The sequence below is a fragment of the Thunnus thynnus genome, chromosome 6 (genome assembly GCF_963924715.1).
Source record: "Thunnus thynnus chromosome 6, fThuThy2.1, whole genome shotgun sequence".
Taxonomy (NCBI): Eukaryota; Metazoa; Chordata; class Actinopteri; order Scombriformes; family Scombridae; genus Thunnus; species Thunnus thynnus.
In genome coordinates this window covers 32,524,310-32,537,978 of record NC_089522.1, presented here as the reverse complement: position 1 = coordinate 32,537,978, position 13,669 = coordinate 32,524,310, and the positions used below count along the sequence as shown (strand labels likewise).

General features: G+C 38.7%; 1 protein-coding gene across 2 annotated transcripts in view; it reads right to left on the bottom strand.

Annotated features, from left to right (window-relative positions):
* The window catches only part of elk1 (ETS transcription factor ELK1), a 39,272-nt gene extending 25,856 nt beyond the window's left edge, over positions 1 to 13,416 (bottom strand). The window contains exons 1-3 of one of the 2 annotated variants that reach the window (XM_067593464.1): positions 12,330 to 13,416; positions 1,832 to 2,040; positions 102 to 287 (exon numbers count right to left, since the gene is read on the bottom strand). In XM_067593464.1, the coding sequence (XP_067449565.1) occupies positions 102 to 287; positions 1,832 to 2,040; positions 12,330 to 12,354 (420 nt within the window). In that variant the 5' untranslated portion in view covers positions 12,355 to 13,416. The remainder of the gene's footprint in view (positions 1 to 101; positions 288 to 1,831; positions 2,041 to 12,329) is intronic. The other variant, XM_067593465.1, reaches the window with a different exon arrangement.
* Positions 13,417 to 13,669: the final 253 nt, after the last annotated feature.

Sequence of the window (13,669 nt, the reverse complement as noted above, 5' to 3'; positions counted from 1 at the left end):
AAACCAATCAATCAATCAATCAATCAATCAGTGCGATCATATCAGTGTGTTTCTCCATATCCTGCAGAAATCAACAAAGGGAAAATAATGCCAAAGTGTACCTGTGGTAAACCCTTTGATGGACAGGTTGAGGCCACGCCCACAAGGCCTTTTGATTGGCCGTTTGGGTCGGCGTTGTCCCTCCTCTGGCTCTCGTCTCCGTTACGTATCCCGTCAGGCAGCGAGGGGTCAGGCTGACTGACGAACTTGTAAACAAACTTCTGACCACTCACCTTCTTTATGATGTTCTGAGAAACAACAGCATGAAGATTACCTTAACAATAATAATAATAGTAATAATAATAATGATAACAACAACAACAACAACAATAATAATAATAATAATAAAAAAAGTCATATTTTTCAGTATTTCCAGTAATATTATCAGTAGTATCATCAGTAGTATTATCAGTAGTATTATCAGTATTATCAGTATTATCTGTAGTATTATCAGTATTATCTGTAGTATTATCAGTAGTATTATCAGTAGTATCATCAGTATTATCAGTATTATTATCAGTAGTATTATCAGTAGTATTATCAGTATTATTATCAGTAGTATTATCAGTAGTATCATCAGTATTATTATCAGTATTATTATCAGTAGTATTATCAGTATTATGTGTAGTATTATCAGTAGTATTATCAGTATTATCAGTAGTATTATCAGTGGTATTATCAGTATTATTATCAGTAGTATTATCAGTAGTATTATCAGTAGTATTATCAGTATTATCAGTAGTATTATCAGTAGTATTATCAGTATTATTACCAGTATTATTATCAGTATTATTATCAGTAGTATTATCAGTAGTATTATCAGTATTATCAGTAGTATTATCAGTATTATTATCAGTATTATTATCAGTAGTATTATCAGTATTATCAGTAGTATTATCAGTAGTATCATCAGTATTATTATCAGTAGTATTATCAGTATTATTATCAGTATTATTATCAGTAGTATTATCAGTATTATGTGTAGTATTATCAGTAGTATTATCAGTATTATCAGTAGTATTATGAGTAGTATCATCAGTATTATTATCAGTAGTATTATCAGTATTATTATCAGTATTATTATCAGTAGTATTATCAGTATTATGTGTAGTATTATCAGTAGTATTATCAGTATTATCAGTAGTATTATCAGTATCATCAGTAGTATCATCAGTAGTATCATCAGTAGTATTATCAGTAATATTATCAGTATTATTATCAGTAGTATTATCAGTAGTATTATCAGTATCATCAGTAGTATTATCAGTAGTATTATCAGTATTATCAGTAGTATTATCAGTAGTATTATCAGTATTATCAGTAGTATTATTACTAGTATTATCAGTATCATCAGTAGTATTATCAGTAGTATTATCAGTATCATCAGTAGTATTATCAGTAGTATTATCAGTATCATCAGTAGTATTATCAGTAGTATTATCAGTATCATCAGTAGTATTATCAGTAGTATTATCAGTATTATCAGTAGTATTATCAGTAGTATTATCAGTATTATCAGTAGTATTATTACTAGTATTATCAGTATCATCAGTAGTATTATCAGTAGTATTATCAGTAGTATTATCAGTATCATCAGTAGTATTATCAGTAGTATTATCAGTAGTATTATCAGTATCATCAGTAGTATTATCAGTAGTATTAGCAGTATTATCAGTAGAATTATCAGTATTATCATTAGTATTATCAGTATTATCAGTAGTATTATCAGTATTATCAGTAGTATCATCAGTAGTATTATTAGTAGTATTATCAGTAGTATTATCGGCGGTACCTTGTCGTAGTAGTATCTCAGCGCTCGGCTCAGTTTGTCGTAGTTCATGTTGTGTTTGTTCTTGCGGAGCCCCCACAGTCGCGCCACCTCCTCGGCGTCCAGCAGCTTGAACTCTCCTTCGTCGCCCGTCCAGGAGATCAGGTGACGCTGCCGCTGGTCCTCCAGCAGGTGGAGCAGGAACTGCCACAGCGTGATGGACGGGTCCATGGCTGAAAGACACACAGACAGACTGAGTTTTGGGATCAATACTAAATCGATACTCCTCATTTTGAGGAATAAAAAACAAACAAAACCCGTTTTTAGTGTAACAAAATAAACCAAACTTCTTTAAAACACACAATTCATCCGTCTAACAGATGCAGGCAGATTAACAAATGCAAAGGTGGACAGACAGACAGATGAATGAAACGGTGACTGAAGTCTGGTGTAAAACTGCCACAGCATCATGGATGAAGAGACAGAAACACACACGCACGCACACACACACACACACACACAGTGGATCAACTCTAACGAGTGCTCCTCATGTCAGAGTGAACCCCTGACCAGCCCTCCTGGAAAGGTCAACATAAAACAGATTACAGTGAGAGAGATGCCGGTCAGGCATGCAAATGAGCCTCATTACCATCGGCTGACCTGTTACGTAACTAACCTATCAAACACCTAGGAAACCATCGCCATGGTGAGAGACCTTTTATCAATGGTAACCAAGGGGAAAAGTACGGCATGCGAGAGAGACGTATAAAACAGACAAGAGAGAGGTTTGGAGAGGCTGCAGCAGTTCGTCCTGAAACAGGCAGGACAATATTAAAATATACGACTATTCTGGCTCCGTTCTTCCTGCTCTGTGAAAACTGCACAGCTTTCATTCATTCAAACCTTTATTTATACAAGGTAGGACATTGAAAGAGAGCTCGCTTTTTCCAAGGTTGCCCAGATTACAAGTATAAAATGAAAGAAACAATAAAAGCAAAAGCACATAATATGAAACTTAAACACACACATTCACACAGCAGTCATATGTCAGCTAGAAGATGTTTGTAATGATTAAAAGAGATCAGACTATCTCCTGCAAGTTGTTGCATGTGTGTGAAACATCATATTTAAAAGCCATTTTCCCAATTTCAGCGCTAACCAACACATTGATATTCAAGGACCAAACAGTTTTTGGGACCCAGTGCGGTGTGAAATTGAACTAAAATTATTAAAACATGTCAGGTACCCAGGAAGTTTGCCAGGGAGAGCTTTGTGTATAAATAGGATGCAGCGCTGTTGTCTTCTCACAGCTCTCATAAAGAATCTAACGACGCGCTCTGAAGTCGTCCCCGTTATGAACCTGAATGATAGACTGCATCCAGAGGTCTGAGAGGTGCAGATAAATCACATCACCACAGTCCAGAACAGATAAAAAAAAGGCTGACTGAACACTTTGCTTTCTATAATTTTTGGTTAATACGAACCTTATTTCTATAACAGATGCCAATTTTGCTTTTAAAGACTTAGTGTTGACATTTCATCAGTGTTTTTTTTTTTTTAAGTAAAGCTTGTCGTCTATCCAGAAACAAAAAGGTATTTATGAGAGGACGCTCTTTCAATCGGTGTCAAATTAAGCATGATGTGATATTTACTTCAGTACATGATTTAAGGATAATATTGTAAGCTTCAGCATGCAATATTACAACAACACAGTCCTCCTCCTGTGCAAAAAATGTATTTAAAAGTTTAGGGAGGAGGACTAAATAGTTGATTTGGCAAACGTCAAAAGGTTAGAAGTGTTGATCAGAGAGACGTACAAATCAAGTTTATGTTTTGCAGACCTGTTACGAATGTGTTTTTCCGTGCTGAAAGTGCATTAAAGTTATTTCAGAGTGAGTAAATATTGTTCAGTATTTGATTTTCATGTGTATTATTTGTCCAGGATGTTTCATTTTAAACAAAGTCACAAAGTCATCTTGATTAAACAATCTTGATCAAACATCTTGGGCCTGTTTCACATGTATTTGCTAAACAACTGTTATAGCAAATATAGCATGTGAACAGTACTTTTTAATTAAGACTAAAAATAAGAGTGTATAGAACATGTAGAGCTGATGATTTACATACATGAAATGTGTAATAGAAAAGCTGCTATTTCTGCAGTGGTTCCTGACTGATAAACCTGCAAATAACACTGTAATATAAAGGTTAAACACTGAAAGAGGTTTTTCTTGCCATAATAATTCCTACAGGCAAAACTCTAAGCTAATATGAAGCTAATATGAAGCTAATATGAAGCTAATATGAGGCTAATATGAAGCTTCAGTGTCTAAATGAGTCAAATCAAGTAGATATCTTTCAACGTTACAGTCTTTTTAGTGCCAAAGTCCCTCTTTTTGTTACTATACTTCCACCTGCAGCTCAACAGGGAAACACTGTCCGAGGAAACACAAAGAGGGAATTTGATGCTAAAAAGACTGTAAATGTGTCAGATATCCACTTGATATGACTAACTCAGACTGCTGAAGCTGAATAGAAGCTTCACACAGACTTTTAAATGACTGTGTGGACACACTGTGGATTTTATCCTCCATCACTAACATTGAAAACACATTTGAAGGATCTTTTAATATCCAGTATGAACAGGAGGAATGATTACAGCGAGGAAAACCTCTTTCACTGCTCATATGGACACCTGACTGCTGCTTTAACACACACTGGAAAAAATTGTGAACCTGTAATTTAGTATAATTCTATTCACTGTCGTTCTGTGGCTTCAGCACCTGCTGCTCTTATTTTATTTTTCCTAGGATGGCGAAGTCTTGACCCGCCCTACTCTGCCTCTGATTGGTTTACTCTGATATTATCACCCTAATCAACCTCGCTGCTAAAGGTTTGTTTCAACAGAGAAGTTTTAGATGATGCACTGAGCAAAATATCAGTAATATTCTAGAAAGTCAGGTGACAAGTGTTAAAAATCTGAGAAATATTAGTATTAGTTATTTATTTCTTTTTGTTTTCATTTGGTTCTTTTATATATACATATATATAGAAGCTTCACATCAACTTTAAATGCATTTTTGTCCTCCATCACTTCCATTGTAAGGTCATTATGAAGGGATCTAATGGTCAGTATGAACAGGATTGATTACAGCCAGAAAAACAGGTTTCAATGTTAATCTGGGCTCCTGACTGTTGAAAAACTTGAAAAATTGTGAACTCCTCCTTTAAATCGGCTTAATTCTAAAATGTTGTTTTCGAGCAAAAAAAATACATATTTACACACTCCGGAGGCCGCAGTTTACAGGGGAGAAAAACACAGTTTTAGTCTGGATAGAAGAAGAAAACGGAGAGAGAAGGATGTGTTTATGGATTCAGGCGGCTCAGTGTGGACGTGGTCTGTGTCTGGAGGAGAGGGGACGTTTGAACACCACCTGCTGCTCAGTGATTTTAATCCAGTCTCTCTCTCTCTGTTTACGGCTCATTTTCACCTCCAACCCAAGAATAATTACAGCTGCAATGACCCGACTGTTTTTTTTTTCCCAGTGAACTCTCTGCTCCTCCGTGTAATTTAAATCCCATCTGGAGCGACGTCCTTGTGTTTTAAAACAAATCTCTTTTATCATCTTGTTGTGAAATCTGTTTTTATGTGAAAAAGAAGGAAATTTAAGAAATGTTTTTGCTAATCTGATAGATGGAAAACATGCTAACACTAACATAGAGGAATGTTTGGGAACAAATATCAGGAGAACAAGACCGTAATTGTTCACATTTTGACTAATAATATCCATAAATAGTCTGCTGAATCAGCTGTTAGCAGCTCCTGTTCGCAGTGTAACATGGATGTAGAGACGACTATCATTAGATTACTGTGATACTGAAGAAAACAAGTTCTGTAACCTCTGTTCCTCTGATTTCTAAGAGGATTTATGGAGGTTTATTGGTGATAATGATATCCTCCGGAGGCATAAGTCACACTGAATGATATGAATATGTGTTTCATGGCTGTGTGTTAAGATTTATTATGACTCAGAGAAGAAGAATGAATGTTAATCTCATGTGAATGAGGCTTAGACGTCACAAAACTACGATGTCCGGTCAGTTTTCATTGACTAAAAATAAGTTAATTTGACTTAAATTTACACTCATGTCAATGTCCTGATTCTAGTTTATAAAAACCAAACCTGTAATCTTATTATTATCATCTAATGTGGACAACAAGCAGCGACTGACATATAATTAGAATCCAATCAACTGTGACGCCCAAATCAAATTTATAACCAGCCTGAAAGATGTCACGAATGTTTCCGCCTTCGTAAACCCGCGGGGCTGACAGCTCGGCTTGTTCTTCTGCATCTGACTGACAGTTTGTCTTTGTGTTTAAGCAAATGTTCGGTTTGTTCAGTAATAACAGAGTAGAAGCGTCAGTAGAAGCCTCGGTGTGTCCTTTACTTCCTGTCAGTGAGAGAGAGAACCTGAACCTGATCTCTGCAGCGAGATTCACACATGAAGACAGAAAAACACATCAGATACAAGGACACAGTGTGTGTGTGTGTGTGTGTGTGAGTGTGTGTGTGTGTGTGTGTGCGTGTGCAGCAGCTTATCTCTGTCCTCCAGCCGTCTCTATGACAAAAGGTAGAAACTGTTTATGTTTTACTTCCACAGAGACAGTTTATGGAGCTGCATGCTGCTTTTAATCCCAGGCTGGTTCACCTCATACTGGGAGTTGACCAGTACAACTGTACACAGCTACAAACAAACAGGAAATCTGATTAAAAAACAAACTGGGGTGAAGACTGGTTATCAAGACTCAGTTCTGAGACAGCTGCAAATTTATAACAACAATAAAGCTAGTGGTATAAGCTTGCTTTATTCAAAAACAACAAAACTACAAACACAATCTACAAAACTACAGACTAAAAGAGCAAAACTACAAAACTGAAAACAAAAACTAAGGAGAAAGACTATAAAACCACAAAGACTACAAAACTTCAGACCTAAACTACAAACACAGCCTACAAACCTACAGACAAAAACTACAAAACTACAGACACAGACTACAAATTAGAAACACGCCTTGTGCTTGTTTGCCTCTGCAAACCAGTCATGTTGCAGTTTACATGTCTGTAAAAAAACTCACTGATTTTCTCTGACAGCTGTTATTACGAACGGCTGCACATCTAAAACAGCACAACAACTCAAATTAAAGATGAAGTCAACCATCATCACCATGATATCTCAGGGTTTTCCCTGCCTATCTGACTCAAAAGCCTTTTATTACTAGTATTATTGGCTGCTGCTTATTGACTATTTGTTTTATTATTTGATTATACTCTATCATATTACTTTATTACTTTGTTATTATTTTATTATGCATTTGTCTCTAGGAGCCTCCAGTGTCTGAGGATTACGAGGTAACTCAGAAACGGAAACGGCTTCCTGAATGGAAACGTCGATACAACTTCACAGAATATGATGCTGATGCCGAGATAATGCTGACATGTGCCAACAAAAGCAAACGACACATTGTTTGTTGGTGTGAACGGAAACAAAACAAGGGTGAGAACACTACCAAGTCATCTTCTGACCTCAGCTCACATTGACTGTGAAAAGGTTCTCAACGTACAGGTCAATCCTCAGAAAGCAGCTCTGCCCGTCTGTCCTCGAGGGATGGACGAAGACGTTACAGAGAAACTAAAACTATTCAATATATCCTACTATGTGGCCAAAAAGAGGAATCATTCAGAAAATAACACCAATAAAAACGACCACGCTTGAAGCACATTCATTCAGAACGTCGCTCAGACAGAAGATCTGGAGGACAAGAACAAGTCTGCAAGATTTTTCTCCATCATGTCAGATACCTCCGTTGGTCCACGCAGGGTCAAGAGATAATTTACATCACCTTTGTGGACAACAGGCTTCCTGATAACAACATGGTAAACATGGTGACTACAGCATGCCAACAGCCAGAGCATCATAGACGCCATCATTACCGGTCTTACCCAAGGTTTGTTAGGTTCGGGTGTGATGGTGCCTCAGTAACATCAGGTCAAAAGAACGGCGTGGCTGCCAGATGTGGATCCCTTGTGAGCATATGGTCACCGTCTTGAGCTTGCAGTGTTAGACAGCATGAAGTCTATCCCGCTGCCAAACATAAACTGTGAGCTCAAGACTGTGGCAAACGCACTAAGAATCCATCTAGTCAAACCATGAAGCATCGATGGTATGAGGTGACACATACTGCACGCCTTAAAAGCACTTCTCAGGAACTATCTAGTCATCCTTGTCCATTTTGAGAACCATCCAACCCAAGAGGGCTGAAACAGTACAAGATGGTCCTCTTCATCCATCTTCTTTTGGGCATCCTCAGTGAACTGAAACACCAGAACCTTCTCTGTCAGATACAGATGGTTCCAGACGGGCTGCAGACGACTACTCTTGTAGCCATGCAGGTAAACAAAATAAATAGTTGGGAAAATAAACTCCCCGTAAGCTGATTCTGTGCTACATGTTTATCTCCATAGATTGTGACAGTGAGGTTTTCATGTGTTTCAGACAGCTCCAGGCCAGCGGCTACAGCACTTCCTGGAAGAAGTGGGACCACTTCCTGGAAGAAGTGGGACCACTTCCTGGGTACTCTGACGCGCAGCTCAACAGGAAACAGGTGGATGATGATGACTTCCACAAGGTAAAAAAAAAGAAACTAATCGATACCTTTGGTGACTATGTCCCGACACAGTTCAGCAGCCTTAATGAATGACCCTGTTTGACCTTTGCAACTGGCCAGAGGACATCGCTGACCTCGCTACCTTTGTTCCTGACTGACCTCAAGACCTTTGTCACTCACTTTCAGGACGTCCTCGAGGCATGCACAGACTTTAAGTCCATTAAAGAAGCCAAACAGGAGCGGCTTGACCTCAAAGTAGTCGTGCATCAACATTTCAGGCATCAGGAGTTGAGCCTCAGGTGTTGTGGCAGAGTTTTCTACAAGGTGCTGAAGGACGGCACACGAGGTCGATCATGGAGGTCACGCTTGTGTTCCTTATGTCAACATCTCGCTGTGAGCGTAACTTCTCCTGCATGAAAGACTGGAGAGGGTCACTGTCTAATGAAATGCTGAACTCTCTCCTTCACGTCTCTATCCATGACCCAGAGGATGAAGACTATGATGAAGACTATGAAACGGTGAAAGATAAACAGCTGTTATAATTTCCCAGGTGACTTCAGACCTTTTTTTTGCTTTACTTAAACGATAAAGGCTTTCTTACCTAATATTGAGACCCCATTAGAGCTGCAACTAATTAATCTGCTGATTCTTTTCTCAATAAATTGTTTTGAACAAAGAGGCGGAGGTGTGCACATCCCTTCAGAGCCGCAACTAACAATCACTTTCATTATCAGTTAATCTGCAAGTTGTTTTCTCAGTCAACTGTTTTGTCTCTAAAACATCAGAAAACAAAGGTGACGTCTTCATTCTTTGTTTTTGTTTGACCAACAGTCTCAAACTCAAAGATATTCAGTTTACTGTCATATATGACAAAGAAAAGCATTAAATCATCACATTAAAGAAGCTGCAACCAGCAAATATTTTGATTTTTTAAATTAAAAAACGATTAATCCACTATCAAAATAGTTGTAGATTAATTTTCTGTCAATCAACTAATCAATTAATCAACTTATCTAGAGCTGGGACGATTAGTCGATCAAAAGAAAATTAATCAGCTGTCTGAAACAACTTTATTGATAACATTTGTCATATTTGACAGTCAGTTGAATCGACTAAACTAAATCACTGCAGTTTGAGATGAAACTGTTCGTTTGTAGTTTTTAAGGCTGTGAAGCGAACGAGAAGCAGAGAAAACTGAGAGTCTTTAAGTGACAGAAAGACAGAAACACTGAAAGACAGACAGAGAGACGGAGAGGAAGTACCAAACCGCCGAGAGTACTTTCCCCACCAGAGAAGAAGAGTGTGGTTTCCTGTCTACTTCCTGTCCCACTGTGGTTTCTCTGCTTCCTGACATCCATCTGTCAGTCAGTCGACACAAATCTATTGAACAGCAGGAGACCTGAACACACCAGGGACTGACAAATACTACCGACAGTAGTACTACTACTGATGGTACTACTACTGATGGTACTACTGATGGTACTACTACTGATGATACTACAATTCCCCGTCTTTCCTTGCTGTCCTCTTCCTGTCTGCAGTTTTCTGTCACTCCTCGGATCTTCCACACACGAGATGTGCCGTCGCGTCATTTCTCACGAACACTATTTTAACACTCACATGAGAACACGTGTCAGCGTTGCCATGACAACGTGTGAATATTACACCCCTGACCTGAATCAGTCTCTGTAATGAGGTCGGGATTCACATATTTCAACACCAGTCGGTGATTAACCGAGTTTCAATCCCATTTCTCAATAATGTACATTGACAAATATAATTAACTCATTTTCTCATTATAGAAACAGGACGATACATTTTTTTACTTTACAATTCAAATCTAAAACTCTTGGACAGTTTATGAGACTCATTTAGAGCAACAACAATTAGTCGAATATTTTTATTAGTCAAGCGACAGAAAATTAAGTATTTTGATGACTGAATAACTGTTCAGTGAGTCGTTTTTTAGTCTTTTTTTTAAGGAAAAATGTGAATATTTGGTGGTGGCAGCTTCTCAAATGTGAATATTTGAATCCTTTATGACAGTAATCTGAATATCGTTGGGTTTTGGACAGTTAATCAGACAAAACAAGATATTTACATTTTAACCTTATTGAGTCTTTTCAGGTAGTTTGTTTAGTGCAGAATGAAAAACATGTTCTATTTTTGTTTCACTCAGCGTAGGAACAAAACTAATTTATACTGTTTTATGCAACAATAGATATAAGTTAATATGTCAGAACTATGGCTCCAGTTTTTCCAGGTTAATTTCTACTGAACTAAACAGACATGTTAGATGTTTTAGTGAAGTCTACGTGTCTTGACTCATTTTCCTTTTCGCTGCAGGGAAAAACAGTGTTTGTTCTTCACTGGACAGCTGTGCTGCAGCTGCAGAAGCTGAAGTACAAACAACACAGTGGAAATAATGTTAACTCTATTTTATCATCCATCATTTATCTGAAAGTGAACTTTACTGCGCTGGTGCCGGCGGCAGGCGGGGGCAGAGCGCTCGTTCTCGAGTAGGGCTGCGACAAATAGTCAATTAATTAATTAGTCGATCGGGAGAAAATTAAATGTGAGGTTTTACTGCTTTTCTTTGCCATGTAGGATAATAATACAAATGTCATTATGTTTTTAGGAGGACAAAAAAATACTAAATCATGCTCTTGATTTATCAGATTTCACCCTCGCTGTGGATCACTTGGCTTTCATAAGGCTTTATTTTTATCTTGGACTCAGATATGCGGATATACTCTTAACATAACACTGTGTTATCTCTGAGGTCCATTATGTTATCAGATAATGGATTTTTTTGCCGTAAACTCAGCTTCAGGGCTGTGGACATGGATGTATGTTATACTCTCTGATGGAGCGCTTCATGGATCAGTAACTGACACGTACATCCATGAACTGACGCTACAGTGGAAACGTCTTCTTTGTTGGCTTCTTCAAAGTTAAGGCTGACTGACAAAACTATAAATTCGAGAGCACAGACTCCAAAGGTTTTGAACTGTTGGTTGGAAAAAACAAGGAATTTAAAGCCATCACCTTGGACTTCACATTATTACGGGCATTTTTATACATTCTGACATTTGACAGACTAAATGATTAATCGCTTAATCTACAAAATGTCACAAAATAATTTCCTAACACCCGAGGTATTAGTAATAGAGCTGCAACAGTTAGTCAATTAATCAATTAGTCAACTGGCAGATCATTATGATAATTGATTTATCATTTTAGATGAAGCCTGTTTCCCAAAAGTCCAAGATGACGTCCTCAAATGTCTTGTTTTGTCCACAACCCAAAGATATTCACTTTACTGTCATAGAGGACTAAAGAAACCAAAAAATATTCACATTTGAGAAGCTGGAACCAGAGAACTTAGACACTCTCTTCTAAGAAAATGACTCAAAACGATGAATCGATTATCAGAATAGTCGGTGACTAATTTAACGGTTGGCAAATAAACAATACAACTAAACCATGTTAGGAGACATAATCTGACCTCAGTACTCCTAAAATCCTGGTTCAGGTGTTTCACTGTGAAATCACGCCTGTAGCCACATTCACAAACTGACCCGGTTTAGTGTAAACCTGCTCTCATGCTGCAAGTTTCAACTCGCTGCTGTCTGGATCCAAACCTGCAGTTAATATCATGAGAGAACCTGCTTCAACATCCCACCTCAGCACACACACAGAGCTGCTGCAGGCCTCAGCTGCTGCCACACACCTGTTGCAATAACACTACCGCTGCTGCTGATTCTTCCCTCCAAGCTGCACAGCAACACATGCAGGGCTGCAACACAAACACACACAGCATGAACCCTCCATCAGCAGCACATCTCTCACCGTTTATCAGCGGGTTTGAATCCATCTTCAAGGGGGAATGTTCAGTCTTGTTTCTTCTGTTTCCTGTGTCCCAGCAGACTCACACCTCCTCCATGCTGCTGTGTTGTTGTCTGTCTGTGTGTTTGTGTGTCTGTCTTGTTAGCGGGGTTGTCGGAGCAGTTTGCAGCTGTCAGAGCCGGGCTGAGGAGGCTGAGGAGGCGACGTTCAGCAGCTTCTGACCCGACCTGCTGGCGTTATGTAACCGCTCCGAGCTGCTGCCAGGCTCCCCTGCCTCCATGCTAACAACACACTACACCGACAGCACCGAAAAATAAAAGTTAGCTCAGCTATTAAAACAAACAAACAAACAAAAAAACCACCCAAAAAGTATGTTTCAGAAATCAATTAACTGACGCGTTTACTGTCTTTAGCCGCACATAAGTTGGTGCCAATTATAACGAACGGTATAAATTGATGTCTAATTGCTTTGTATTAACATAAAAATCTAAGTTAAGTCCTTTTCTGCGGATGTTATCTACATGTTGGGGTGTATTTCTCTCCGCTGCATCCCCGCTGTCAGAGCCTGGATGAGAGCTAACTAGCAGGCTAACTAGCAATGCTAACGCTGCCGGGCTAACGCGTATTTTGGCGGTTAAATTGTGCTTTTTGTCTTTTCGGTGGATTCCGGAGCAGCCATTTAAACGTCAGTCTGCTGGTGGTCTTTTTAAACTTCACAAAGTTTTCTCCAAGTCCATGTTTCCCGGGGGATAAAGCTGTTAGCCTAGCCTAGCCTAGCCTAGCCTAGCCTAGCCTTGCTGCTGTGACAGCTCCCCCCCCCCCCGCCTTCCTCTCCTGCGTCAGCCCCCAAACAGCGCTGCCGACTGCGGACAGGAGCCGCAGAGTTCACCGGAGAGCCTCCAGAGTCCTCCGACGCGGAGAAAAAGTAGTTTGTAAAATCCGCCTGATTGTTTATTCGCGTCTTGTGGACTAAAACATCCACCATTAGAGGCTAAATTCATCACTTAGGAGTGTTTTCCCAGTTTCTTCCTGTTTGGACGGACGCCCCCTCAGTACTTTTTACCACAGTCAAGCTAACTGTGATGTAAACAAACAGACTTCCGGTCATGAGTTTGTAAGGAAAAGTCTCCAAATTAGTCAAAAAGGTCATGACCTTCATCCTTCACCTCAGTAAAAGTACATAAGTATTATGAGCTTGATGTAGTTAAAGTATTGCAGTAAAAGTACATAAGTATTATGAGCTTGATGTAGTTAAAGTATTGCAGTAAAAGTAGTGGTTTGGTCCCTCTGACTGATATATTATTATATATGACATCATTAGATTATTAATAGTGAAGCATCAG